This window comes from Protopterus annectens, chromosome 8.part0 (assembly GCF_019279795.1).
Source record: "Protopterus annectens isolate FY-2018-M chromosome 8.part0, PAN1.0, whole genome shotgun sequence".
Taxonomy (NCBI): Eukaryota; Metazoa; Chordata; order Ceratodontiformes; family Protopteridae; genus Protopterus; species Protopterus annectens.
Genome location: NC_056741.1, coordinates 422,568,924 through 422,596,002, shown reverse-complemented (window position 1 = coordinate 422,596,002; position 27,079 = coordinate 422,568,924). Strand labels below are relative to the sequence as shown.

At 38.0% G+C, this 27,079-nt stretch overlaps 1 protein-coding gene across 1 annotated transcript in view; it reads left to right on the top strand.

Moving 5' to 3' along the window:
* LOC122808847 (otoancorin-like) overlaps positions 1–27,079 on the top strand; it is a 224,916-nt gene that overhangs the window by 110,999 nt on the left and 86,838 nt on the right. Inside the window, exons 6-7 of the mRNA XM_044079940.1 lie at positions 17,746–17,898; positions 18,431–18,573. Coding sequence (XP_043935875.1) covers positions 17,746–17,898; positions 18,431–18,573 — 296 coding nt within the window. The remainder of the gene's footprint in view (positions 1–17,745; positions 17,899–18,430; positions 18,574–27,079) is intronic.

Below are 27,079 nucleotides of genomic sequence, written 5' to 3'. Positions count from 1 at the left end.
AGTCATTCTACATGAGCAATGTTATGCCAAATTCATTCCTTATTAAATGCTTCTGCATAGCCCTACTAACTAGTCATTTTTTTATGCAACATTTAATTGATATTTACTCAGTGGATACATTCTAGGGAAATGGTCCTCAACTGTAATAAAACCAAGTTTATGAACTTAAGCACCAATATTAAACCAAACTTCATCACCATCCATTCCCCCTTCTTAACCTACCATAACAGACACAGATAAACTGTTTCTTTCTACACATATCTGGGTGTCTATCTGAATCCTTCTCTCTCTATATAACCACCCACATTACCCAGCTCAAGAACAAAATCAGACACTCTTCTGTCTTCTGCCTCTTCCGGAAAATATTTAATTTCCTTATGCCACAAGCACAAAGCAATCAGAAAATGTATGGTCCACACCCAAATCAAATATGCACTCCTCCCATTTCTAATACTCTTTCATCAAATCTCAAAGGCCTACAACTCCATAGTAATTGTATATGCAGCTTTATATTATTGTCCCACAAATGCAAACATAACTGGACAATCCTGTCTTGAGTCAACTGCCTTTCAAGTAATTCTTATTCACAAAATCATCACATAAAACATCTCTTCTCAACTAGCTTCTATACCTGATTCTAAAAGCACACCATATGATCTTTGAGTACCTTGCTTCTCTAAAAAACACCAAATTCCCTGGCTGTTAGTGATTGGACATTCTCAATTTGTGTGCATAAACTCTGACATGAACTGTTCCCTGAAGTCAAAGACACCAAAACCGTACATGAGTTCTGGTTCAGATCATATGCTGTGCTAAAATATATATATTCATGGTCTTTTTTCAAACAATCCATAACAACTTAAATTCTTTTTTTCTTTTGATAAATTCTATTCAACTTGCTTCTTCATTTTAATCTAATCATATTGATAATTTATTTTCTAGTCCATATTAACCTGTATCCACCTCTAAATACAAAACTTCCTTAATACATTATCACTTTTTCTACCTCTTTCCACTGCCTGAACCGACACAGTTTGTTTTCAGGGTCACATATCATTCAGTATGAATCTAATATCTGTACCGCTGACTCATGCATTATGAACAATTTATATTCAAAATAGAATATTATTGTTTGCTAAAGTTATTTGCAGATGTGTTACTATATGCATAATTACTTACATAAGCATGTAAACAAGCCTTGTAGCCTTTGTTCATGTACTATTCACTTATTTATATATATTTATCTATAGCCCTGTCACATGTATATACCGTGCACTATAAACCTGCCTGCATGTGTAAACTTCTACTTCTTACTTTATACAGCATTTTGTTCTCTGAAACCAGACAATGACTGAAACAAGTCCTTTTGGATCAATCCATTACCCCTGCCAGCAAACAAACAAACAATAAATAAATAAATGTTGTCTTTTAATAAAATTGTTTATTCACAAAAAAGGACTTTATATAAATCGTGTGTTACTACAATCACTGATTAGTAAGCAAAAGTTCATTTTAAGGGTCTCGGTTTGCTGTCTGCATATGACTCTTGGTATGCATTTGTAGTAGAATGAGGCTTTATCTCATTTGTTACGCTGTTATGACATTTTCCTTGGTCTCCCTTTTCTCTCCTCTCCCCCAGCTGATCTGGAAAAAGAAAAAAAATCCTCAGCACACATGAGCAAATGTAATTTCCAATTTGCAGAATTTCTACCAACAGATAATCATAGTAAGATATATTATGTAAAACACAAGAAGCCCAGAACGAAAGGTAATGCTGCAGTGGATTACTTTGTAGAGCTTACAATGGCTACCCCTAGGATGACCAAACACTGTACTGCACAGATATGCTACAGTTTTAGGAGTAGCGACCAAATCTCAAATATGTAAAACTTGCACTTTGATACCCAGCTCCTTGAATAGAATTGAAAATAAGTTTTTAATGTCCATTTTCTATAGAGACAAAGTCTCCAATGCGCCAGTTAAAAAGTGCTTCCCCCAGCACCCCTTATTGAATACATTTACATTTGAACCTTAGCAACTTGGAGGTAAGAACCATTATACATCTGTGGTTCAGAAAGTCAGATATCTACTTTATTTTTTTGCACAAGCATGCTTTAGTACAAGTGAATGTCTCTTAATGGTCTGCAATATGCATTTACTTGGGAACAGTCTTACATTGTCCCAGCATCTCTTTCTGATTCTTTTACTTATATGCAGTGTGTGTTCCTGTATATAAATTTAAAAAATAAAGGATTTAGACTTGAACATTTTTAAAAAGCTGCCAGTACACAGATAATTAGGAGTGTTAAGTTCAGATACGAGTTAAATCTAGGGAAGAATGTGCAAGACAATTGTTTGTGTCTTTCGGCTTTTTCCCTGTTAGGGGTCGCCACAGCGGAACTCCGGTCCGCTAATGATTGGCAGTAGAGTTTTACGTGCTGGCTTGCCGGGCCTAACGCACAACCTTCAACGAAGGAACACCCATTCACGCATATCGCCACACAGAAGACACTCTGAGAATCTAATGGGCAACATCTAACTGTGAGGCGACAACGCTACCGCAGCACCACAAGACAATAAGAAATATAACATGTCTAAATGGGAATTGTGGGAACAATACATGCAGAAAGAATAGCATTTGGAGGATGAATGAGGTCTAAGTGAAGGCAAGATTTGAATGAGCTATGCAATGTTTGACTGACAAACGAGTGATGTACAGTGTTTGCAACTAAAAATGTCAGTATGCTTTGTTTTCATTTATGTAAATGTATGATTGCCTATGCCGTAACTGATGATTTAATAATGATGTTTCTTGTTTAAAAAATATTTTTATAAATGCTAGGCAGTTTTCCAAAGTCTTTGATTCTGATTTATATCTAATTGAAAAAGAAAAAATGACTACTGACTCAGATATATTGGTTGACTATTTTACAGATTTTTAGAGCAGGATAGGCGGAGTGTTATTTTACATATTTATAATTGTGGGGAGTGTCAGTTTCCTAATATAACAGCAATGAAGGTGTAGAAACTATTGCCAAGATAAGAGCTGATATCAGCCCGGTTCCTGGTAAGATCAATCTGTTATTTTTAACATCTCTAAAAGACAGTGACTCAGAACCATTAACTTATTTATTTAAAAAAAAATCATGGTTATCTGAAGTAGTGCCCTTACAAGCACAAATGTAATTCCCATTCATGAGGAGTGCTATACAAAATAGAAAACATTAGACCAATTAGTTTAACTAGTCTGATTATAGGTTCATAAATGTTTACTAGGCTAACAACCCCAAGGGCCTTTTTAAACCTAGTCATGCATCCCACATCTCTGACAAGTTCTGATAACCCTTGGTAAGTGTAAGTAGGGATTTGGGAGATGAACCATTTACAGGTTACCTGTTTCCATTAGAGGCATAGGTGCCAAACCAGGGATGAATTTCCGGTTTCCCATCCAATTGTCCAAGTTGCACTTGAATTGGGTTAGGGAAGAATTCTGCTTCACATGGATGGGGACCCTGTTCCATAGACGCGGTAGTTTCTGGGATACATACCTATCTCTCCACCAGGATCTATTTCTGTCACAGGTAAGGTTTAAGTCTTTAGAATGGGTAATTCTGGTGATGTTTGTTTTGTGGATATGCAGGAGGTTCATCAGTGTGTGGTCTGACAATGCCCTGTATGCCAGTCATAGATCACCCCTCAAAAGCCTGTAGGAGACAGAATACAGGGATAGAGCCTTCAGGCAGTCTGCATAGGACATTCTACTTACGCCCTATATTCTTTTAGTGAGGAACCTCTGTGGACGCTCAAATTGTTGGATATGCCTGGTTAGGTACATACCAAAAGGGGCACTGTACCCAATGATAGGTCTGATGAATGGAGAATACAGTGGAACAATGACTTTCTTGGACCTAGGTGCCATACCCTTGTTTATAAGTTGTGCAATATAGAATGATTTCCCCACCACTGTGAACACATGATGGTCAAACTCTAGATTACTATCTATGTGTGTCCATAAATTCCTGGATCAACTCTGAGGGTTGTGTTGTCAATATGATATTTACCAGGGATGGATGACTTCCCAAAGGATAATATTATGCATTTCTTGGCATTTAGTTTTAGTCCATGGCTCTGAAACCAGTTGTTTGTCTGTGTCAGCCCCTCTTGGAGAACATTTGTGTCAGTGTGAGATTCAATGACAGCTCCTAATTTGCAATCATCTGCAAATTTAGTCAGCCAGAGACCACTGACATTGGCCTTGACTTCTGAGAAGTAAATTCCAAAAAGGAGTGGTCCAAGGACTGATCCCGAGGACTGCACTTGTGACTGGCCTCTTTGTAGTGGTGGGCTTCCCAATTCTAACTTCCTGGGTCCTGTCTATGAGCCAGTTGGCTATCCACCGGGTGACATACAGGTTTGTACCTAACCTCTGGATTTTGTCAACACTGCCTGACTGGGTTATTGTGTCAAATGCCTTGGCCAGGTCAAGGTAGGCAGTGTGAACAACTTTGCCCTTATCCATTGCTTTGGTGACCTTCTCAAAGAAGTCCAGCAGGTTGAGTAAGCATGATCTGCCCTTGATGATTAGTAGAGGTTTTGGTAGAATTTTAATTAAAATACTGCAAAGCTCAGCTGAATTATTATATTTTGATACACATCAACATGGATTTTTACCAGATAGGTCTGTGGAAACCACTTTAATAAACGTCTACACTGATGTTATTCACTATCTGGATGAAGATATTTCAGCTGATGTGATCTATCTAGATCTTGCCAAAGTCTTTAATTTAGTAACTCATTATGTAATTATTATACCTTAAAAGAAATGTATGTTTAATAACATTGTCATTTGATGGACAGAGAACTGGCTGAAGGATAGGAAATCATGTGTTTGTGTTCAGTGGAGTAAATCCAAGGAATTTAAATTATCAAGCAGACCTCCTCAGGGATATTTATTTCATATAGTCATACTCTTCCTCCTAGTATCAGATAAATAGATAGATGCTGGGTTGGAAAGTTCATATATGATGCTAAAATTGCAGAGCCTGTAACCACAATAGCAAATCAACTACAGATTCAACAATATTTAGACCAATTGTATGTATGGGCCAAATTGAATGGGGGATTCATTTCAATGAGACAGAATGCAAAATTATGCATTTGTGCATATGTCAATAGTTTGAATAGTATAATATGTGAAGAATGTCATTTATTCGAAAATGTAGGTATTATAACTATTTAGAAATTTAGCTTTGAGGATGATATGAATACAATTCTGAGGAATGCATATTTTGTGGTTAGAATGCTATTAAGAACAGTATACTCAAGGAATGCTAACATAATGCTTCCTAATTACAAAACTGTAATAAGATCTTTAATGGAATATGGCACTAGCTTTTGTATGTATTCCTGGCCAGACTTGGGCATAGGCCAACTAGGCAGCCAGCTAGGACTTCACTTTTGCATCTCAAGTAGGGGCACTTTTTAGGTATTTATTTGTTTATTATAGGATCATAGGGGAAGATTACTAGGCTATCGACCTGCAGGTCATTTTAAACCTAGACATTTCAACCCAATGTAATACCGTAGAGCTTCTAGTCAATACCCAAGATTGTATTCAGTGATGAAAGCCCATGTCCAGGAGGGCTGTGGGAGCTATCCACAGTAAGAATTTATGGTGCCCTGTCCACTCATCCAGGTTCCTCTTGAACAGTAACGTAGAGGTGCTCTGTTTCACATGAATTGGTAGCCTGTTCCAAAGATGTGACAGTCACTGGAGATAAATCTGTTCCTCCAGCATGTCCTGTTTAAGTCGCAGGACATATTTAAGTCCCTGGCCTCATAAAGAAACTTGTTTTTGTCTTTTTTATGAATAAATAGATAAATAATGGAAAAGCAGTGAGACTGGCACCCTAGGGAGGAAGACTCATAGGTCATGCCATTCTATTTGTTGGTCTCTTGTTCATTTCCACCAAAACCACCACCACTCCCACACACACACTAAATCTATCTAGACAAGGAATTTGGTAGATTGTGGATAAGGCAGAGCAAGAAGTCAACAAATTCAAAACTGTGAGTTCAATGCAAAGAGAAATCTTAGCAATGGCATGAGGTATTGTTACTGGCAGGCAACCATATCCTTTAAAGTCAGTAAATAATGACAGACATATGAATTTCAAACTTCATATCCTTCAGAAATTCATGCAAATTCAAAACCTATTATTCTAGCAATTTTCTAATTTTATAAGAATAATATTTAGAATCTGTCCCTTGACCTCCCCCCCCCACACACACACACATACTGTTATTATAAACTTTGTCCAAACGACTTGTGCTAAGAGGTTAAGAAATATGTCCCTCATCTGCTTTTTTTTTCTGGTGAACCATTCAGGATTACTGTCAGTCAAAAATACCAGGCATTGGAGTTCTGTGTTTCCCCTCAAACCATGTTTGTTGATTTAAAATTGTTTGTTCCGTTAACTAAATTAAGTCCATTAACTCAAAAATGTTGGCTTATCTGTTGGGGAATACGACTTATAGCTGCTTTATGCTCAGTATTCTGAAGTTTTAGGATTACTATTATTTATGTGAAGTAACTTGGAATACTTTAGTGTGGCTATTGTTTCCATGGAACAAAGCTGAAATACAATCCATGGCTGTCATTTTTAGCTGTGAATGCTGGGTGGGGGGGGGGCTGTCTTTAGAAAGTAAATGGCACATTGTTTGGTTTCTCAGATTAAACTGTCACTATCTGGCATTTGCACAATTACTATGATTTATGTGAAGCAACTTAAAATAGTTTAATGTGTGGCTATTATTTCTGTGGAAGTTCACAGAGTTAAAATACAATACATAGTCATCATTTTTATCACAATCATCTGAAGTGCACACATAGGTAGCTATGACTTCTCTGTAGGATTGAAGTAGTCTGTTAAAAGTAACTGACCTCTTATTCTTAGTTCAGTTTAAAGTCACTTTCTGTTTTTCAGGACTAGTGTGCATTCACGTGAAGTAAGATCTAAGGTATGCACAAAGTAGCTATAATTGTTGGGACTATCTGTAGAGGAAAATGAATAGTGGCCTGTTGTTGCTTGCTAATTATTTTGAAACTGCAGGCTTAATATGAAATGCGCAAAGCAGATTTGAAGCAACTTGGAATACTTTAATGTTTGGCAACTGTGTGGAGCAAAGGTGAACTACATTGCATGCTCATCCTTTTTTATAACAATCAGATGTATGAACTGTACACAGAAGTGGTTATAACTGACAGGATGGGTGGTCAGGTTAAAGCATCTTTCAAAACAGTAAGACATAATATGCATCACGGAACTTGCAGACCTTCAGAATTTCTAGGGCATAGTGCTCCCCACACTCCAGAGCAGTATAAGTGGATATTTCCATAGGTTTAGTAGAATACCATGTCCTAAATCCCAGCTTATCTCAAAACAGCACTTCTCAGATGTGTGCAGAGAAGGTCATTGTAGTTTGTGTGGGTGGCTGTGGATGATGTCCTTATTTCTTATTTTTTTCCCAAACCTCAGAGGTGTGCATGGATCACTATAGCTTATGTTGGACGGGGAACAGTGTGGACATTATCTCATTAAATTTCCTCACATATTTAGTGGTGTACACAGTCCATCACTGTAGCCTGTATAGGAGCAGTATACTGTCTACAGGTAACAAGTTGTAAACATCACAGTGATGATGTGAGGTATAGCCAGCTATCTCAGAAGAAGGAGGGCAAGGGATGTGCAACATATGCCAGCATAACTAACTGGAGTTTTGTAAATAATTATATGTCATTTGTATATCAAACTGATTTGTACAGGTGCTTATGTTGAAAATGCATTTGGAAAGCTGCTTTTGTTAAAAATATAAAATTAGTGGGTCCTGCTGGACAGAAAATAAATATATCTGTGTTGTCAGACTGTATTGTAACTGCTGAAATGAATATAATGTAGGATACTGGAAGAAAAGAGGTTAATCTCAATATAGCTAACTTTCAAAACTAGTCTGAAATTAAATTACCTGGTTCAGGTCATAAAGATTGTATCATACAGTTCTGATTGTAGCCAGAGACAAAATGTCTGTGAAAACCAGGACTAGAAATCCTTCTGTATTGTTCTTAGTGGTGAACTAATTGCTACCCTGGAAGGGTGGAAGTTTTTGAAATGGTTTTACAGCTTCCAGATGCTATAGCACATCTTAACAAAGCTCTGTCTGTGTGTATTATGACAGATATGTGCTAGATTCTGGTTCAGTTTCTAGTAAAGGGGATAATGTGGGAACCAGAAGTCAAGTGACCAGATGTATGTGATGTCATTCTGTAATCCAGTACTGAAATGATGTTTTAATACTAGATGAGACAGAAGTCTCAGGGCAGTCTGTTTTTGAAACCTGAGAAAGAAGGATCACTCACCCACTTCATCTTGCCTTGTTCTAATAAGTGAACTAGGGGACAGTGATTCTGTAGATGAGTGAGGAAAATATAATGAGATTAGTTAAGTACTATTTTTCTGTATCTGTGTGGATCTATCCATCTATGTTATTTTTAATATTTCCTGTGAATGAAACTCTTGTGTTTATTGTAAATTGATATTTAGTATTTTCATGTTTTTCTATTATTCATTATTAAATATTTGAACCTTTGAGAGCACTTATATTTATTTGGTGCCACTCTGGCCACTCTTGAAAGTTTTGCTGCATTGGCCAAACACTACAATTTGTATTTGTATTACTTTTACTCAGAATAATTGGGTAAGAGCCTTAAAGTAGCTGGCTTTGGAGTGTTCTGGTGGCTGTATCTACCTTATAGTCTGGGCAGAGGGGGCATAGCTGGCAAATCTGTGCCAGCCTTTTCCACATGTTTGTGTGTGTGTGTGTGTGTGTGTGTGTGTGTGTGTGTGTGTGTGTGTGTGTGTGTGTGTGTGTGTGTGTGTGTGTTTGTGTGTGTGTAAATCAAATCTCAAAGAATGTGTGTGTGTCAGTTACTTGGGGCATGGACACAGAGCACTGATTTCACAGAGAGGGTAGTGGAGGACTTGGCTTGGAACACTCGGCTGAGGACTCAACTGTACAGCTGTGTCAGTGGGGAGTCTTACTTGGGGTCTGGATAGAGAGAGGGAAACCCAGCCCCAGGATGGAGTGTGCTCCCTGTAGTCCATTAATGGTGCTTGGTGCAGAGAGCTGCATCTGGAAATACTGTGAGTATCCATTTTTGTTCCAAGTGAACGTCCCTCACTGGTGTCAGTGGTGAGGACTGAAACACCTTGATCACTGGCCCAGAGAAGGGATGTCACATATTGGTGGCAGTGGTGGGATCTTAACTGAACTTCTGTAGCCTGTAGGCAGTTGTCACTGAAGGTATGTTTACTCTCAGCAGCCACAAGATAAACATACAGAGTTTCATTTTCACAACAGTTTTACTTATTTTTGTTAGTTTAGTTTAGTCAGGGAAAGCAGGCAAAGATGTCAGCAGAAGATTATGGCAAGCTGACAAAGAAACAGTTGGCCAAGGTGTGCAAAGACAAAGGATTGGTGCGTGCTAACCTGACTAAACAAGAAATTATTTCAGCCTTAGTTGCAGCTCAGATCAGCAACCAGGAAGAGAACCAGTCTGGTGATGAGGATTTGCAGCCTTCCGAAACAGGACAGTTCACCTTTTCCTCAGAGGACTTAAACATCCATCTGTAGTTAAACAGACATGACCTGGAGGCCAAACATTTGGAATTAGAATCAGTAGAGCGACTGTGGCATTTGGAGGCTGAAGAAAATGAGAAACAGTGCCACATGAGAGGGAGATGCTGTCTCTTTGTCAGGGTCATGGAGGCAATGGGGAAGGGAATAACTGAACTCCAGAAGCAATAAAGGTCAGTAAATTTCTTCACCAATTTACATAGGGTGATAATTCTAATAGTTTTATTCATATATTTGAAATACTATGTAAACAGTATAATGTTAACCAATGTCTCTGAGTACAGTTCCTCACCTCCTTACTTCATGGCAAAGCTGTAACTGCTGCAATAAATTGTATGATACTGATTGTGTAAGCGATGATAAAGTAAAAGAATATTTATTGGAAGGTTTTAACACCAAAGCTTACAGAAAAAAGTTTTTTGAGTGTAGACACAAGGCACATGAAAGTGTATGTGATTATATTGCTGAGTTGAGCACTCATTTTCATAGGTGGGTGAGTGGTTGTCAGGTCACCACTTTTGAAAGACTGGAAGACATTTTGGTGAGGAAACAAGCCCTTAGCACTTTGCCTGAGGACATGAGAATCTGATTGGGAAAGTGGGAATGTAACTCTACAGATGACCTGGAGAAAAAGGGGATCTTTACATAGCAAGCAGGGCATCACTGCACAAGAAGGGAATACCCACTGCTGCACATGTATATAAGGGAACCCCTGCTGGGCAGCCTAAACCACCCCAACATAGTCCACCAGTAACAGGGGAAGTCACTAGTTCAGGTACATGGCCAGGATCAATGGTTAGATGTTTTAAATGTAACCAGAGGGGCCATGTAGCATACAAATGTCCACTGAGGTAAGGTGGGGAACAAAATGAGGGGGTCAGCAAGTAGGAATAACAGAATGCCAGTGGTAAAGTTGTCTGTAGACAACATGGGTAGCAGACTATCACCAGAGATTATAACCTATCTTAGTGGATGGAAAACAGGCCACTGCTAAGAGAGACAAAGCCTCTGACATAACCATTGTGAAGCCTGCAATGCATAAAAAGGATCAGTACTTGCTGGGGCAGTCCTGTCAGAGCTTTAAGAGAGACCCCATTCCAAATGTCTTTGGCCAGGGTTAACCTTGACTGGAAGGGTGGGAAAGGAAGCAAGCACGATGATGTGTTTGAGCATATGCAGATGTCTTGATAGGGAATGATTTTGATAATGCAGTACCTTGTGTGCATGCAGTTACATGCAGTCAGGCTTGAAGACAGGCATGTGGGGCTGGTAGCTTGGGGCAGACCCAGACATACACCACATCTGAAGCCAGGGTTAGTGAGATGGCTATTTCAGGGAGGGAGCTACCCTGTAGCAGTGAGCCTGAAGTAAGCCACAACTGCTGGTAGGTACTGATGTTCCCTTAGACAGAGTGACTGCAATGGCAGAGGTGAGTGGTAGTATCCAGGCTGACAGTGAGACACCACTGTCAGAGGATACCAGACTTCCTGTAAAAAGGAAGGTGGGAAGGGTCACATAGGTAGAGTTGAGACACGTTCAGCTCTTGGACTGTACACTAAAATGTTTGAGGGAGGTAGCTAGGGAGGCACCTGATTCTCAAGGAAAAAGGAATTCTGTATACTGCAACAAAGGGTTACTGTATAGACAGTGGACCCCTGAGAGAGGGCTAGAGGGTGAGGTAATACAGCAGTCAGTAGTGCCTAGAGCCTACTATCTGGCACTTCTAGCCATAGTCCATGACATTCCTTTAGCAGGTCATATGGGAGCAAAGCATTTCAAGAGATGTATTATGCAGAACTTTTATTGGCCTGGGTTGCAAGGGATGTAACAGGGTACTGCAGGACCTGTGAGCAGTCCCAGAAATAGGCAAGGCAGGAGACAAGGTCAAAGCTCCCTTGATGCCTTTGCCTGTGATTGAGGAGCAATTTCAGAGGGTAACTATGGATATTGTGGGGCCTCTGAGTACCCCGAGTTCCACAGGAAAGAAGTATATCCTGGTGATAGTAGATAATGCTACTAGATACTCTGAGATGGTGGCTCTGTCCTCCATCAAGGCAGAGAATGTGGCAAATGCTTTGCTAGAGATTTTCAGCAGGGTAGGGATCCAGAAAGAACTACTGACTGACAGAGGTGCCAACTTCATGTCAGACCTGCTGGCTTGTCTGTGGGAGTGTTGTGAGGTGAAGCACCTAAAGCCACTCATCCCACCCTCAGACTAATGGTCTTGTGGAGAGTTTAAACTCTACACTAAAGACCATGCTACAGGCATTAGCAGACCAGTTTAAGAGAGAAATATTTGCCTCATCTGCTGTTTGCATACAGGGAGATACCCCAGGGATTGACAGTTTTTTCACCCTTTGAGTTGTTTATGGGCATATGGTGAGGGTGACCTTTAGATTTGATTTGTGATGAGTGGGAGGGTGAGTGTGAATCCCGCAAGAAGTCTGTTGTGGCATATGTCCTAAACCTCAGGATGAGGCTTATTGAGCTCATGGGCTTGGCCCATGAGAATCTGGCAGGAGTCCAACAGCAGAAAAATTACTGGTATGATAGGAATACTTGAGCTCAAGAGTATGCTGTGGGACAGCAGGTTATGGTGCTCATTCCTGTCAGACACAATAAGCTGCAGGCAGCTTGGGAAGCACCCTTTGCAGTGGTAAGGAAGGTCAGTGATGTTAACTACAGGATAGACCTGCTAGGCAGGAGGCAGGGGCACAAATTGTACCATGTTAACATGATGAAGCCTTGCCATGATAGGGAGGCTTTTGTGCTAAGTATTTGCAGTAGGTGTCAGGAGGAGTCTAAGGTGGGATCTATAGCTACATCAAGCCAGCCAGCAAAATGTCATTACTAAGATGGAGCTACAGGTGCAGGCATATGACATGACAGTGCAGCACTGTAGTGGAGTCAGCAATGCCAATGCAGATGGACTCTCAAGACAGGGTATGGGTTAATGTATTCCCAGGCAGGCTCATTCTTCTCAAGCAATGTTTCTGCAGGATCGCTTGAGAGACTAGCTTGAATCTTCAAAGGGGGGAGAGATGTGATGATGTGAGGTATTGCCAGCTATACCAGGAAAAGTATGGCAGTGGATGTATAACATATGCCAGCATAGCTAGCTGGAGTTTTGTAAAGAATTATATGTCATTTATATGTCAAACTAATTTGTGATGATAACAACCAGGCTCTCTCACCACGGAACTGTAGAAGGCAGCTTAGAAATTCTGTAAATAACCCAATGTTCACAAAAAACAAAGTTCACGAAAAAAAAGTCAAAGCAACAGCTTCAATTTCCCAATAGAAATATCATCATAGTCCAGGATAAATTCAGCAAAGAACCTTTATTAACTGTGCTTCATCAGACAGTTATACTCAAACTAATTTGTACAGGTACTTGTGTTGAAAATGTATCTGTAAAGCTGCTTATGTTAAGAATGTACAACAGTGAGTCCTGCTGGTCAGAAAATAAATACACCTGTATGGCAGACTGTATTGTAACTGTTGAAATGAACATATTTTAACAGCAGACACTGGAAGAGAAGAGGTTAAGCTCAGTCCAGCTAACTTTGAAAATTTTTCTGAAATTAAAATTACTTGGTTTAGGCCATAAATAATCCATTTTACACTTCTGATTGCAACCAGAGACAAAATGTCTGTGAAAATCAGGACTAGAAATCCTAATGTATTGTCCTTAAGGGTGAACTAATTGATACCCTGGAAGGATGGAAATTTTTTAAATGGTTTTATAGCTTCCAGATGCTATAACACATCTTAGCAAAGCTCTATGTGTGTGCTTTATGACACATATGTGCTAGATTCTGGTTCAGTTTCTAGTAAAAGGAGTAGTGTGGGAACCAAAAGTAAAGTGACCAAATGTATGTAATGTCATTCTGTAATCCAGCACTGAAATGATGTTTTAATACTAAATAAGACAGAAGTCTCAGGCCAGTCTGTTTTTGAAACCTGACAAAGAAGGATTACTCACCCACTTCATCTTGCCTTGCTCTAGTAAGTGAACTAGGGGACAGTAATTCTTTAGATCAGTCAGGAAAATATAGTGAGATTAGTTAAGAACTTTTTTGCATCTTTGTGAATCTATGCATCTATGTTTATTGCAAATAAATAATTGGTATTTTCATGTTCTTTCATTATATATTATTGAATATATTTAAACTTTTCATTGTGGCTGGTATTTTAGAGAATATTTTAACCATTGAGAGTACTTATATTTATTTGATGATACCGTGGCACTCCTGAAAGCTTTGCTGCTTGGTCAAACACTATTTGTATTAGTATTAATTTTACCCAGTATAATTGGGTACCCTTGTAAGACCCTTAGAGTAGCTGGCTTTGGAGTGTTCTGGTGGCAATATCTACCTTATGGTCTGGGCAGAGGGGGAATAGCTGTTAAATCTGTCCCAACCTTGTGTGTGTGTGTGTGTGTGTGTGTGTGTGTGTGTGTGTGTGTGTGTGTGTGTGTGTGTGTGTGTGTGTGTGTGTGTGTGTGTGTGTGTGTGTGTGTGAGTGTATCTCAGCTACTTGGAGCAGGAATATAGAGTACCAGTTTCAAAGAGAGGGTGGTGGAGGACTTGGCTTGGAACACTCAGCTGAGGACTCATCTCTACAGCAGTGTAGGTAGGGAGTCTTACTTGGGGTCTGGAAAGAGAGAGGGAAACCCAGTGCCAGGACAGAGTGTGCTCTTTGCGTGCTCTTAAGGGAAATTTTGTTTGGTGCAGAGAACTGCATCTGGAAATACTGTGTGTATCCAGTTTTGTTCCAAGTGAACGTCCCTCATGGGTGTCCTTGGTGAGGATCGAGACTCCTTGAACACTGGTCCAGAGAAGGGACTTCAAAATCACTATGATAATTTTTTTCACGTTCCTCAGAATCAAACATCAGATGCATATACAGCTGACTGCTTTCTGTGAGAGTGTAAGGAGGCATGCTGTTTATATACGTCTGACAGCAACAGGTTTAAATATGTTATGTTCTTTCAGGTTCATCCCCTGTCTGACACAAAGGTACACAGATGTGCTAGGTTTTTTTTTCAATATCGTCCCAGTCTGAGGGAAGGGGAGAGAAGGCATACTATGTATATGTATACAGTAGAAAGTGATGTGATATATATATATATATATATATATATAAAACTGTGGTCTTTTGTATCTTTACTTTTGTGCCAGTCTAAAATCAGAGGGGACACACAGAAAGTGACTACTTTGGAGGGGAGAGGGACAGGTATTATTCCCAGATATGATTTATGCATCCTCACAAACATTTGTCTTCTCATTTTTTGTGAACTGCTTTTTGTCAGTTTGAAGCATTAAACCTTGAATACAACCTATTTTTTCCTTGAAATGAAATAAAAAAAGACCAAATTTCTTTCTTTATGATTTTTGTTCAAACCATAATTAGATCAAAAATCAAAATGTAAGAAAAAGCTCTAAAATGCACCTTGCATCATCTACAGTCCTCATGGTTACTGGTAGCCTAGTGGTCCCCAGAATCCCAGCTTAATGGGTTTATTTTCACCAAATACAGTTTTGTTCAGTTAGGATCTGTTGAAAGGATGCAGGAAAAAGTAAATTTTCTTTCCTTAAGGATTACTGATCAGAAATTCACTGGATGAAAAGGTTGGTTAAAAAACTGGCATGTACTTTATAGCATCAAGAGCCCCTATGGTTTCTGGGGACCTAGCAGCCCCCAAATCCCTCACTTAATTCACTTATTTCCTTCACAATTAGTCCTGGTCAGTTACGATGAGTTGACAGGATGCAGGAAAAAGCAAAAGTGAAGAACTTCTTTCCTTAATCAGTTTTTAATTTTTTTTTTCAGATCATCGTTGGAACAAACAGTATGTTTAAAAAATTCTGAAATGCACTTCAGAGCATCTAGGATTCTCATGGCTTCAGGGGGCCAAGCATTTCCCAGACCCCGAACCGTGTGCAATTATTTCCTCCACAGTTTATCAGTGTACAGTCTTACCTGGATAGGCTGTGTTGAATGAATGAATGAATGAATGAATGAATGCAGGAAAAAATTGAAAGCTTAAAAAACTGTGAGAAAAAGAAGAAAAAAGTAATCATGGTGGGGTGGGTAAACCAGGATGGGGTAGGCATGGGACCACTGGGTGTTGCTTTAAGAAGTGGTGAGCAGTGAAGCCTATTGCTTAGGCTACCAGGTCAGCTAAGTCCAGCCCTGTATTTACTCTAATGTTGCCATCAACAGGATGGAAAAAGTCCAAAAGTATTTTACTGAAAACATTCAAGGAATTTCTAATATATGAACAGAGACTTAGGAAACTAACGTTATTTTCTGTATATATTACGCATAGAAGAAATTGGATGTTTATTAGGAATTTCATTTTACAGCATGATAAGGATACACAGAATAATAAAGTATTTGTTGAACTTAGAAAGGCAAAATGTAAAACAAAGATTTTTTTTTACACCAAAGCTTGACAGACATTCAATTCACTGCCTTTAGAAATTAGGCAGGTGGATAGTGAAGAAATATTTAAAAGCGAATTAGATCTATGGAATGAGAATAGAATTTAATGGTCTTTGCCCTCCTGATGTCTGCTGAAGTCAATAGCCTATTACAAACTCTGAAACATTGAAACATTTAAATTCTGAAAATAGAGGAAGAAGAATATTAGAAAGTGAACCACCTCAGCTGAATTAATACATGCTTGTCTTATAATAACTGTTACAGGGAATTATACCTCACAACTGTTCCTATGATTTTGAAGCTGTCTAGTGCACAGAAGACTGCACTATGTGACCAACATACTAGAGACGCCAATAATTTAAAGAAAGAAGATACACATCTCACATCTCCCTTTTTCAGAAGCAAAAATAAATGACCTTATGTAGTAGAATTTTGCAGTACATTTCATTAAAGTCTACAGATTTTGCATGGCCTCTTTGACAATGTACTTATATTTTTCCATCATTTTATCAATCTCTGTTTTTTAAACATCTGTTTTTGGATTGTATCTCAACATTGTACAAAAAGGAGAAAGAGTTGCAAGCTATTTGATATTCAAATTCCTTTCCCTTTACTATCATTCTGACAGCTATCCCAATGCCCCACATCCTTCACTGGCTCTATCTGCACTCTAATTCTCCCATTGACCAATGCTTAGATTTTAGCCAAGGACAGTGAGGATCCTAAGGGCATCATGGGGGTCCTTTGTCCATCTTATAGCCGGGGGGATTTTTTTGTATGACCTACCCACCCCCATGCTCATCTCCACTGTACAAGGGCAACTCCCCACTTTGAACAATGCCTCCCTTCAGCAGCATTACTGATGAATGCATTCCCATCCTTTCCTGCCACTCTGTCATACCTCTCAAGTGTACCTCTTTACAAGGAGCATACCTCATTTAGGGTTTTAAAAAGTTCATGTTCCTTGAAGTTCCACATTGAAAGGATCTGTCACACATTCAGTGTTAGGGACTGTTTAACTGATATCCATGGTAAATAGAAAGGAATCTTACTAATTCATTAAAAGGTCTTTGTTATAAGTAAAATTAACATATTTTAACCATCCTATGACCTTCCTAGTTGAAGTTATTAGTAAACCATTAGTATGTGTTTCACATTTTGCCCATTTATTCAACATTATGAGTCCTAGTCTTCCTCATTTTGCAGGTGGAAGGTTGAGAGCTCTGCACTGCATTAGTAGCCAAGCTGCTAACAAAATTCAGATCATGTGGGCTGGAGTCAGGTCTTTATGGCTGTTTGCCACAGAAGCAGATATTTGGCATTTAAATTTTACGTTAATTAGATGTCCAGATTTTAGTCCGGATGTACCTACTTTTCAAGGGCCTTTGCTCCTATATTCATTGTATGCAGATTGAGTAGTATGCTGGGAATTATTACGTTACTCAGGTTTCTTCAGGAATCTGAACAGTATGCATGTTTATTACTACTGTTAATGAAGGTGATAAATCAGCATGAGAAGAAGTGTCACCAATTATTTGCGACTCTTGTATGTTTAACCTTCTTTTAATTTGTTCTACTGTTTTCATAAATCTTTATCTACAGGCATGGGGATCCCTGAGTAATATTACAACAGATAGACTCTCTTCTTTGGGATGCATTGTGTCAGCTTTTACTGAGTCAGAATTGCAACAATTACCACTGAGTTCCATTGATGTTCTATCCACACTGTCTTCCTTCACCTGGATTCCAGCAAAGGTAACAAAACAGTATTGATGACAGGACCAGCTCACAAGCTATCCCACCCTTATTACCTGTGCATTGTGTCTGGTCAGTAGGCGTACATGCCTTTTTCATTATATTTGAAGACTACTACTTCTCTGCCTGACCAGTTTAGCTCTGCCTTTTTGAAAAATGAGGATGTTATCTTATCTTTTTAGTGTTAGCTTAGTCAGACTAAAATTATTGATATAATTATGTGTGTTTTCTTCTCTCTTATTTGAATATTCATTCTAATGTGCTTCACTTTTATGCTAGGCCATTAACCTTATCTTCTAAGTTTTCAGACACACACACACACACACACACACACACACACACACACAGTTTCTTAGTTATCTATATTATAGATGAAAGCATTTGAATTGCACACTTGTTTTTTGTACTGTTTTTTAAAGCATGTTTTTTCGTCATTGGTAAGGAAATTATGTATATGTTTTATTTTCCTGGAAGGAAAGATGAAAGGGAAAAATTACATACCTGTTCATATATTTTGTTATATGTTTGACAGTATACAACAGTCTTCAACCGCTTCATGACCCTCACTGCATCCAAAATCATACTTCTCAGTAGTGTGGAGCTTGTTGGCCTCGGGAACTTTATCTGTGGGATGAACAGCACTCAGATTCAACAACTTAGTGACATGGCATTCAGGTAAAATGTGGAGAGGATAATGTCACAAAATGAATTAAGTCTTTTCACTTTTTCGTTACTGTATATTGCATTAAGGTCATGATGTAATGCCAGAATAACACAGCCTTCTACTGGACTCATGATAGTATTTTAGCTCAAGCAAACTGTAAAGGATAGAATGGAAAGATGCCAGGAACTTATTTGGACTTCAGATTAGATATTGCCTTCCCTATCAGGGAGTGATATCAGAGAATAAGCAGAAAGAAAGAACTAGGGGGGTCCTAAACAAAAGACCAGCACTGGTAGAGTTTTTTTTCCAAACACCTTTATTAATTATCACTTTTGACATAGGCAAATTTGCATTCATATAAAAGTAATCAAACTAGATTAATATAACAAACATTATACTTTACATATATTACTATATACCATATAACCTAAGCAATATTACATAAATTATTCAATTCCCGCCTATTTTTTAACAAGAAACATCTTTATTAAACCATCACTTACTACACAATCATACATTTATATAAATGAAAACAAACCACACTGACACAATATTAGTTGCAAGCATTTTATATCACAAACCAAACTGACACACTTCCAGTTTCAAAAGAACTGGTAGAGCTTTTAGTAGAATCTAGAACAGAAACTGCCATTAAAAAGGGAATAATTAGTACAGCATATAAAATATTGCATGATCACTATAAGAATCAATCAGAAGAGGTTAGAAAAGATTGGGAAGAGAGACTGGATAAGCAATTCACAATGAAATAATGGAAGGATATATGTATGTCTCCCAAATAAGCAACAAAATCTAGAAGATGTAGGATGTTTGCCTAGAAATGTTTGCATGGATATTTCTGTACCCCAAGTAAACTCCAGAGAATTTTTCCTCAGACAGATAGCAAATGTTGGAGGTATGACGGGGTAGAAAGAGATAATTGGGAACATATTTTCTGGGAGTGCAGTGAATTGGTGGACTTTAAGGATTCCCTGCGGGATGCACTATTGGAGATGCTGAGTAGGCAGATTGGTCTGACAAGGGAGATGATTTTTCTGAGCTATGATACAGAATCAAAATTGCCTAGGCATAGTAGGGCCGCCTTGCTGTGTCTAATAATGGTAGATGACAAAAAAGCAATTACTACAAAATGGAAATCAGAATTTAAACCAACTATACTAGAAGTAGTGAATATAGCAACAGAGATAAAACAACTGGAACTGAGATCTTTAGAAAAGGGTAAGAGCAAACTACATAGAAAAAATGAGAAGTGTGGGAACAATACATACAAGAGAGGAATGATGTTTAAAAGGAGGCAGGGCTTAAATGAACTATGTAATGTCTGACTGAAAAAGATTGGGTAAATTATAAGTGATGTATAATATTTCCAAATGGGAGTGTATCAATATGGTTTGTGATGTAAAATGCTTGCAACTAGGATTGTGTTGGTGCAGTTTCTTTTCACTTGTATAAATGTATGATTGTCTGTGTAGTAAGTGGCAGCTTAATAAAGATGTTTCTTATTTAAAAAGTCAGGAATTGAATAATGTATGTAATGTTGCTTAGATTATATGATATATGGCAATATATGTGAAGTAAAATGTTTGGTATGTTAATTATAGTGTGATTACTTTTATATGAATCTAAATTTGCCTGTCACAAGTGATAATTCAATAAATGTGTTTGGAAAAAAGCAAACTGTAAAGCTCTTATCACAGTTACATAACTAAATATGTTTGATTTCAGGGACAGATCAGTGTTTTATTAATCATACTGAAAAAAACAAAGAACTGCTGTGCACAAGCATCATAGGCAGGGATCACATGTATAACTCCTATGAGATGGGATAACAAAGCATGGCGTGCATTTATTGTTCTACAGAATCTAACAGCAACTTTACTAGAATGTCTTCATGTCCAGTAGAGTGCTTACCCAATGATACAGTTCAGCAGTTTAAGCTAATCGCTTATAATACTTGATTAATACTGTCACCATGTGATCTGTGGAATTAACAAATCAAGTTTTGGGATGTTCTGTGTACATTCAGGTGAAAGAGCAGCATAGAATAAATAAAGCTCTATAAAGAACTGGATAACTGTTATTTGATGAAATTCTTATAAATCTGTAACTTCAACTAAAAGAACATTTGAAAGCTTAACTCTACAGGTCATATCTCTCATTCCCTAAGTGCAAAAAAATTGTGCAAAGTCAAAAGTAATGGGGGAACAAAGGTCTAAAATGAGGGACAGATTTTACATACTGCTCTGACAACTGAAGAAAGTGGATGGAATAATAGGTTTTGCAATATCATACATTTTCTGAAGAATATAAAGTCTAAAACAAACATATGTCATTATTTAGTGACTTCAGTCCTCAATGATTTGCCAAAAAAACACAAATTTTATGAAGAATAGACCAAAAATATGAGTGAAAAATCTGCACATTTTAAAAAATCTGGACACTTGAGAGGTAAAATCTCTGTTTGTAACCTTTGGTCTACAATCATAGTTTTGATACTTCAGTGAAGGCCTTTTACTATAACTTTCATAAACCATGTAGAAACTATTCAACTGACACACATTGTAATGGATTTGCTTGGTGAACTTAAAGGAGAACAATGAGATTTTATTATTAAATGCTCAACTTCTCTTCCTTTTTCTCACTATTTACTGTCCCTGCTATGAACAAACAGCAATACAGCCTTTAAAATATTTTAAATTGACTGTTTCTCTCCTCTAGAACAGTACCTTACTGTACTGTGGTAGTTTCACTTTAAAAAAAAAACTTTTATCCCACCCTGAAAAAGCTTGCTGCAGTCTTCAATTCATTGATGTCATCAAGGCCAATTAATACAGGTAGTTTTCTGGCCAATTCCCTCACCAAACTGACATCACCATTACCTTCCTAAAAACCCACCCATGCTGTGATGTCACAGCTCCTTGGTCCTTCCCTTACCAATACAAAGGCTAGAACAAAGAAACAGGACATGAGTCAAGTCCCCTGCTTTGAGCTGTCAATCACAGCAGGTAACAGCTCAAATTACTCTTAGCACTTTGACAGCTGGGAAAGTTAGGTGTGAAGGTGGATGGGAGATGAGTCCATCTAGTACAATTCAGGCTTCACAAAACACGGCAATTTAGCCATTCTAAAAAGAAGCAGCAATAAAAGCACTTTGAAAGTCTGTTCAGTGGCATTTGCACTGTTTGTATTTTAAGTAGTCATTGAACGGCATGAAATGTTACTTAAAACTAACTGACTGAAAGACAGCAGTGTATGCATGTAAAATCAATTCAGTAACAGGAGCTTTAGGAAGAAAGAGGCCTGCATGATGTAATTTTGTACAGACAAGCATTGCATTGTGGAATACCTAGAGGCAAACAATCAGAATTACTTCAAGATGCCAGACCCCATGTGGTCAGACTCAGAAATTACATATAACAATATTTAAAAACCTGTAAATAGTCCCAGAGTGGTGTTAAAATGTAGGAAACACCAAACCATGATGAAATAAACATGTTTTTGAGTCTGTATGTGCAGTTCTCCTTTAATGAAATACACCAGTTCCTTTTTCCTTCTTTTTTTGTAGAGACCTAACTCCATTTTAAACCCACCTTCCCACCTTCCAGGTTTTAAGACAAGAACATGCAATGTGCATTGTTTATGTTCCATTGATTAACATAAATGTAGTATTTAAAATGTGTTTAATTACAAAAGTGCCACTAGTTCAAAGTGGTGTTATGCTCCAGTTAGCAAGCCTGTAATTAGAAAAACCTCAACTTTGCTTTGATTGCAATTTCCTTTCCAAATACTAAGGTTGTTCACATAACTACAGCACAAAACACTGAACTGTAGTGATAATTCTGAAGTGAAATATACAGTTAGTACCAGACAAAGACCTGGAAAAAAATCAATAGTTTATCTCCCGAACATATCATTGATTACAATACTACAAAAACAGAGCTGAGTCACTGCAAGAGAAAGAGTATGTATGTCTCCAAAGGGTCTGAAATATAATATATATGGCAGCTGTCATTTAATAGGTTGTTCTATCATATGTTTACCTGAGAAAATGCCATGCTGAATGATAAGATTTAGGGGAAAAAAGTTGGAAAGTAGGGATTTCAGGCAATAAAGGAATCTAGCAAGCAAGGCCTGGATTAACTGAGCATAATTCTGGTCTTAGTGGTGGTGCAAAGGAGCACTGATTTCTTCTAAGGCAGTTTATTCTAGCAGTTGTCACAGGGGGGTTAAGGCTGTAAGCTATAGTTCTGTTTACAGTAATAACACTTTGGGGATCAATTAGCTGCCCACAGAAAAGTACAGTTGTTAAGGTGCACTTACCTAGAACAGTAGATGTTTGAATTCTTCACTGCTGCTTTATGCAATAAGTAATAAATATTTCCTTTAGTCTATATGGGTTGTTTCACTACATAGGAAATAGCAATCTGACAGATTCACAAAGTTCTGGCTTCCTGCCACACCTTCACTCTGATTGCTGATTGGCTAGTCCCAAAGAGAGAAGTCACCAGTCAGAGTGAAGATTTCTTCAAAACTTTCTTCCCACACAAAGAGAGAACAGCCTAAGAATCCTGAATTAAACAACTTATAATAATAAAGATTTATATAAAGTAGAAACAGACAAAACCCTACTTTATATCCCAACTGCAGCTATATACAAGAGTGGGGAGGTGGGGTGGGACTACAGCAGCAGCAGTGAGGACATAAGAAATCTAAATTCCATTAGTCCGGTTGCTAAGCATTTCATGGATACTCATGATGGTTGTAGTGATAGTTTGAGATATTGTGTATTGGGGAAACCTTTTGTCTGCAAGGGAGATGATATAGTGGGTAAACTGCTAGAATTGGAAACAAGAATGATACTTAAATATAAAACACTGAAACCATTTGGTTTAAATCAGGAGCTGGGCTTATAAAATGTACACAGATTAAATTTTGCACACATATATTATTTATTATTTATTATATATATTTTTTATTTATTTAATTTGTTATAATTCAGTGGATGATACAAAAATAGTATAAGGACAGTAAATTACTTACATTCAGTAATATGAATTTAGCTGTAATAATATTTGTACATAATGAAATTAATTTTGTTATATATACATTTATTTTATGTCTTGGAATAGTTTTTTCCACATATATTTATTTATTTATTTATATATCTAATGAATTTTGTATGTGTTGAAGGGTTATATTATATAAGTATAATTGGTTCATAATATAATTGGTTTAAAATGTTTAAAATAAATTAAATAAGTAAATGCCACTTTTCTATATCTTATATACAGAGATCACTTTAAATTTTGATGAATAATTGAATTTAATTGTCAATTAATCAATTAGTTATGAAGTATAAAAGGAGTTCATTTTGAAACCTGTAATGTGATCCTTTGAAGGCGAATAGCCGAGGTACCAGATCGTTGATGGAATAAAGAACATTGGTGGAACTTGACTGTTGGTGTGTTTTTAGGAACTCAAATATCTACTGTTATGGGTAAGTGCAACTTACACAACTGTACTATGTTCATCTTTCCCACTGTTGCAGTAGCCTTTTGGCTATATAGGTTGATTACCAAAGCGTATCCATCCTGGGAGGAGGAAGGATACGGATCCAGAAGCCTCTAGATCCATCCTGGGAGAAGGAAGGATAGGGATCCAGAAGCCTCTAGAGAATGGTTCTAGGAAAACTATCTCTGGACCTAGAAAAAGAATGCTGTTTGTAACGCTTGGTAAAATTACATACAGAAGACCACATAGCTGTTTCTAAAATGCTTCTATAGTCCCCTTTCCAGTATGCCACTGAAGAAGATGAGGTTTTAGTAGAATATGCCTTGACACTGTCTGGAATGGATTTGCCATGGTGGGAATAACAAAAAGCTATAGAATTTTGTCCTTTGATAAGAAATACATAGCTAATCAGCTTTTCTAAAGGGCTTAGTTCTGTCAGGATAGTACCTAAGCTGCCTATGCATATCCAGAGTATGCTGAATCCTTTCTCCTTAGCTTATAGGTTCTGTGTAGAAAACTCGGAGACTGGGGGCTTGATTCAAAGGAAACTCTGAAATTAACTTTAGACATGAATGAGGGGTTTGTTCTTAAAAATATTCTATCCATGTGGTAAATCAGATAGGGCTCACTCAACTTCATAGTTTGCAAGTCAGATACTCTTCTTGCAGATGTCAGAGCAATGAAGAGTACAGTTTTCCAAGTCAAGAACTTTAAATCAGTTAAGTGGGTAAGTCCAAAAGGTCACACAGTCAACTGCTCCTGCACAAAGTTGAGATCCCAAGGAGGAGTTACCTGTCTGCAAGGAGGTCTCTGGTGTAAGACTCCTTTCAGGAAACTGTTTTTCCACAAAGAGAGAAGAAGGAAGAGGGTCCATGGGCAGACATGCTGAAATGGTCACAAAATGAACCTTTATAGAGGAATAAGGAGGGCGAGATGAAAGTAACCCACACAAATATTTGAGCACCAGTAGTACATAATCCTTGATGGGCCCATGTTATTGGTTAGGCACCAAATACAAAATCATTTCCACATACCAATACAGGTTTCTCTATTAGCAGGCCGTGCCTCCTTTAGTACCTGCTGCATGTTCTCATGAAATAAGTCTCTAAAAGGTATTGAGTCATGCAGACAATCAGCTGAAGTTGATTGAGATTGTGGTATATATCAAACTCACCCTGTCTTGTGTGAGTAGAACCAGATTATGAGGAAGCTTGTGGTAATTGCTTTTGGCCAATTTCATAAGAATAGAGAACCAGTGTTGCCTGGGCCAAGAGGGGAGTCACCACAATGACTTTGGAGTATCCTTTTGAATTTTTAGAACCACCCAGGATATCAGTGGAAAGGGTGGAAATGCATAAAGGAACATTATTTTCCAAGGGACTGAAATGCATCTGTTTTCAGGGCTTGCTTGCAAGGAACCCTGGAGCAAAATGTGCGTAGTTGTATGTTTTGAAAGTAGATAAACCAGTTTATTCGGGGTGTTCCGCACAACTGGATCAGTTCCTGGAAGACCTCCTCATCCATTTTCCATTCATGAGGGTCTGTCCTGGTCCTGCTCAGATTGTCTGCCACTATGTTTTTCTCAAATGGAATATAAAATGCTTGTAGGGTTAAGGAATGCTGAACAGCTAACTCCCAAGCCATCACACCCAGCCTGCATTTGGATGCAGCCTTGTACTTCCCTACTTTTATATGTACCACATGACTGTGGTATTGTCTGTAATCACTAGAAGTGGTCCTAGGGTCCACAGGTCATGGAGATACTTCAAGGCATATATCACAGCCAAAATCTCCTTTATGTTGATGTGCTTTGGTCTGTGTGAAAGACTCCACAGGCCTTGCACCTTTGTCCTCATAGAAACAGCTCCCCAAGCAAAATCTGTAGTATGAGATTGGTTTATGGTCTGAGAAGAGAAGGGGAGACCTGAGTTCTGTTGAATTTGTTGTCTCTACCAATGCTGTTCCCTTTTTATAATCTGTAATCCTGTAACCCTCCTGTACCACTCTTAACACCAAAGAATCTGAAACTATCTTCTGCCAAAGGGCAGTGCTAATTTTTGTAGAGATATTGGCTGGAGAAGAAGGAATGAGGGAAAGCATGCTGGCATAGTCATTCTGTACTGTCGGTCTGTCCACTTTTCTAAAATAATCCTTGTTTCTGGTTATTTTCCTCTAGCCATCTCTTTTTAGCACCTTGTTTGCCAGAAAATGACTGGTTTTCCTTATTGGACTTTTTGTGAAAGAGGAAAGCCTATCAGATGTGTATTTGAGTATGTTAAAAAATCTTAGAAACTCCCTGAGTCAGTTTCCCCTTTTTTTCATATTGTTTGAGAACCATGGTAGTAGAAGAGTCAAACAACAACTCCTTATAAGATTTCAGACTTTACCTCATCAGCAGACTTTTAATTCCATTCCCATCTCATCAACACCATAGCAGTAGCAGTTGCCCTAGACACAGTATCTGCACAATCATAAACACTCTTCAAAGCATGTTTTGATACTTGGGATGGGGTAGAAACAGTTTGATTCAAAAGTTTCTTTTGTAGGAAGAGTGATAGCCAATTCCCCCAGACTGTCCATATGGCAAACCATAAATTCCACATATATGCCTGGTAACTTCAAATTCTGAAGGCTAATATGGAAGAAGAAAGCATTCTCTTACCTATGTGGCCAACATTTTACCTTCTTTACCACCAGGAGAAGGATTTGCCTTAAGAGCCAACCTGCTGCCAGCATGAGATACTGATGAAATTGCTGCTGGATCAGATTTAAGGTGAGAGAAAACAACTATTAGTCTGCTGTATCGTATACAATGTATGTGTATTTTTAGGAATTGACAGCTGGGTATCAGAATAATTACAGGCAGAATTCAACACATCCTCCACAGTTGGTAGTACAGGGGGATGAGAGAGGAAAGAGTTATGTCCTTTTATAACATATACTATCTACTCACTTCAACATCTATTTGCTTCCATAAAAATATTGCAT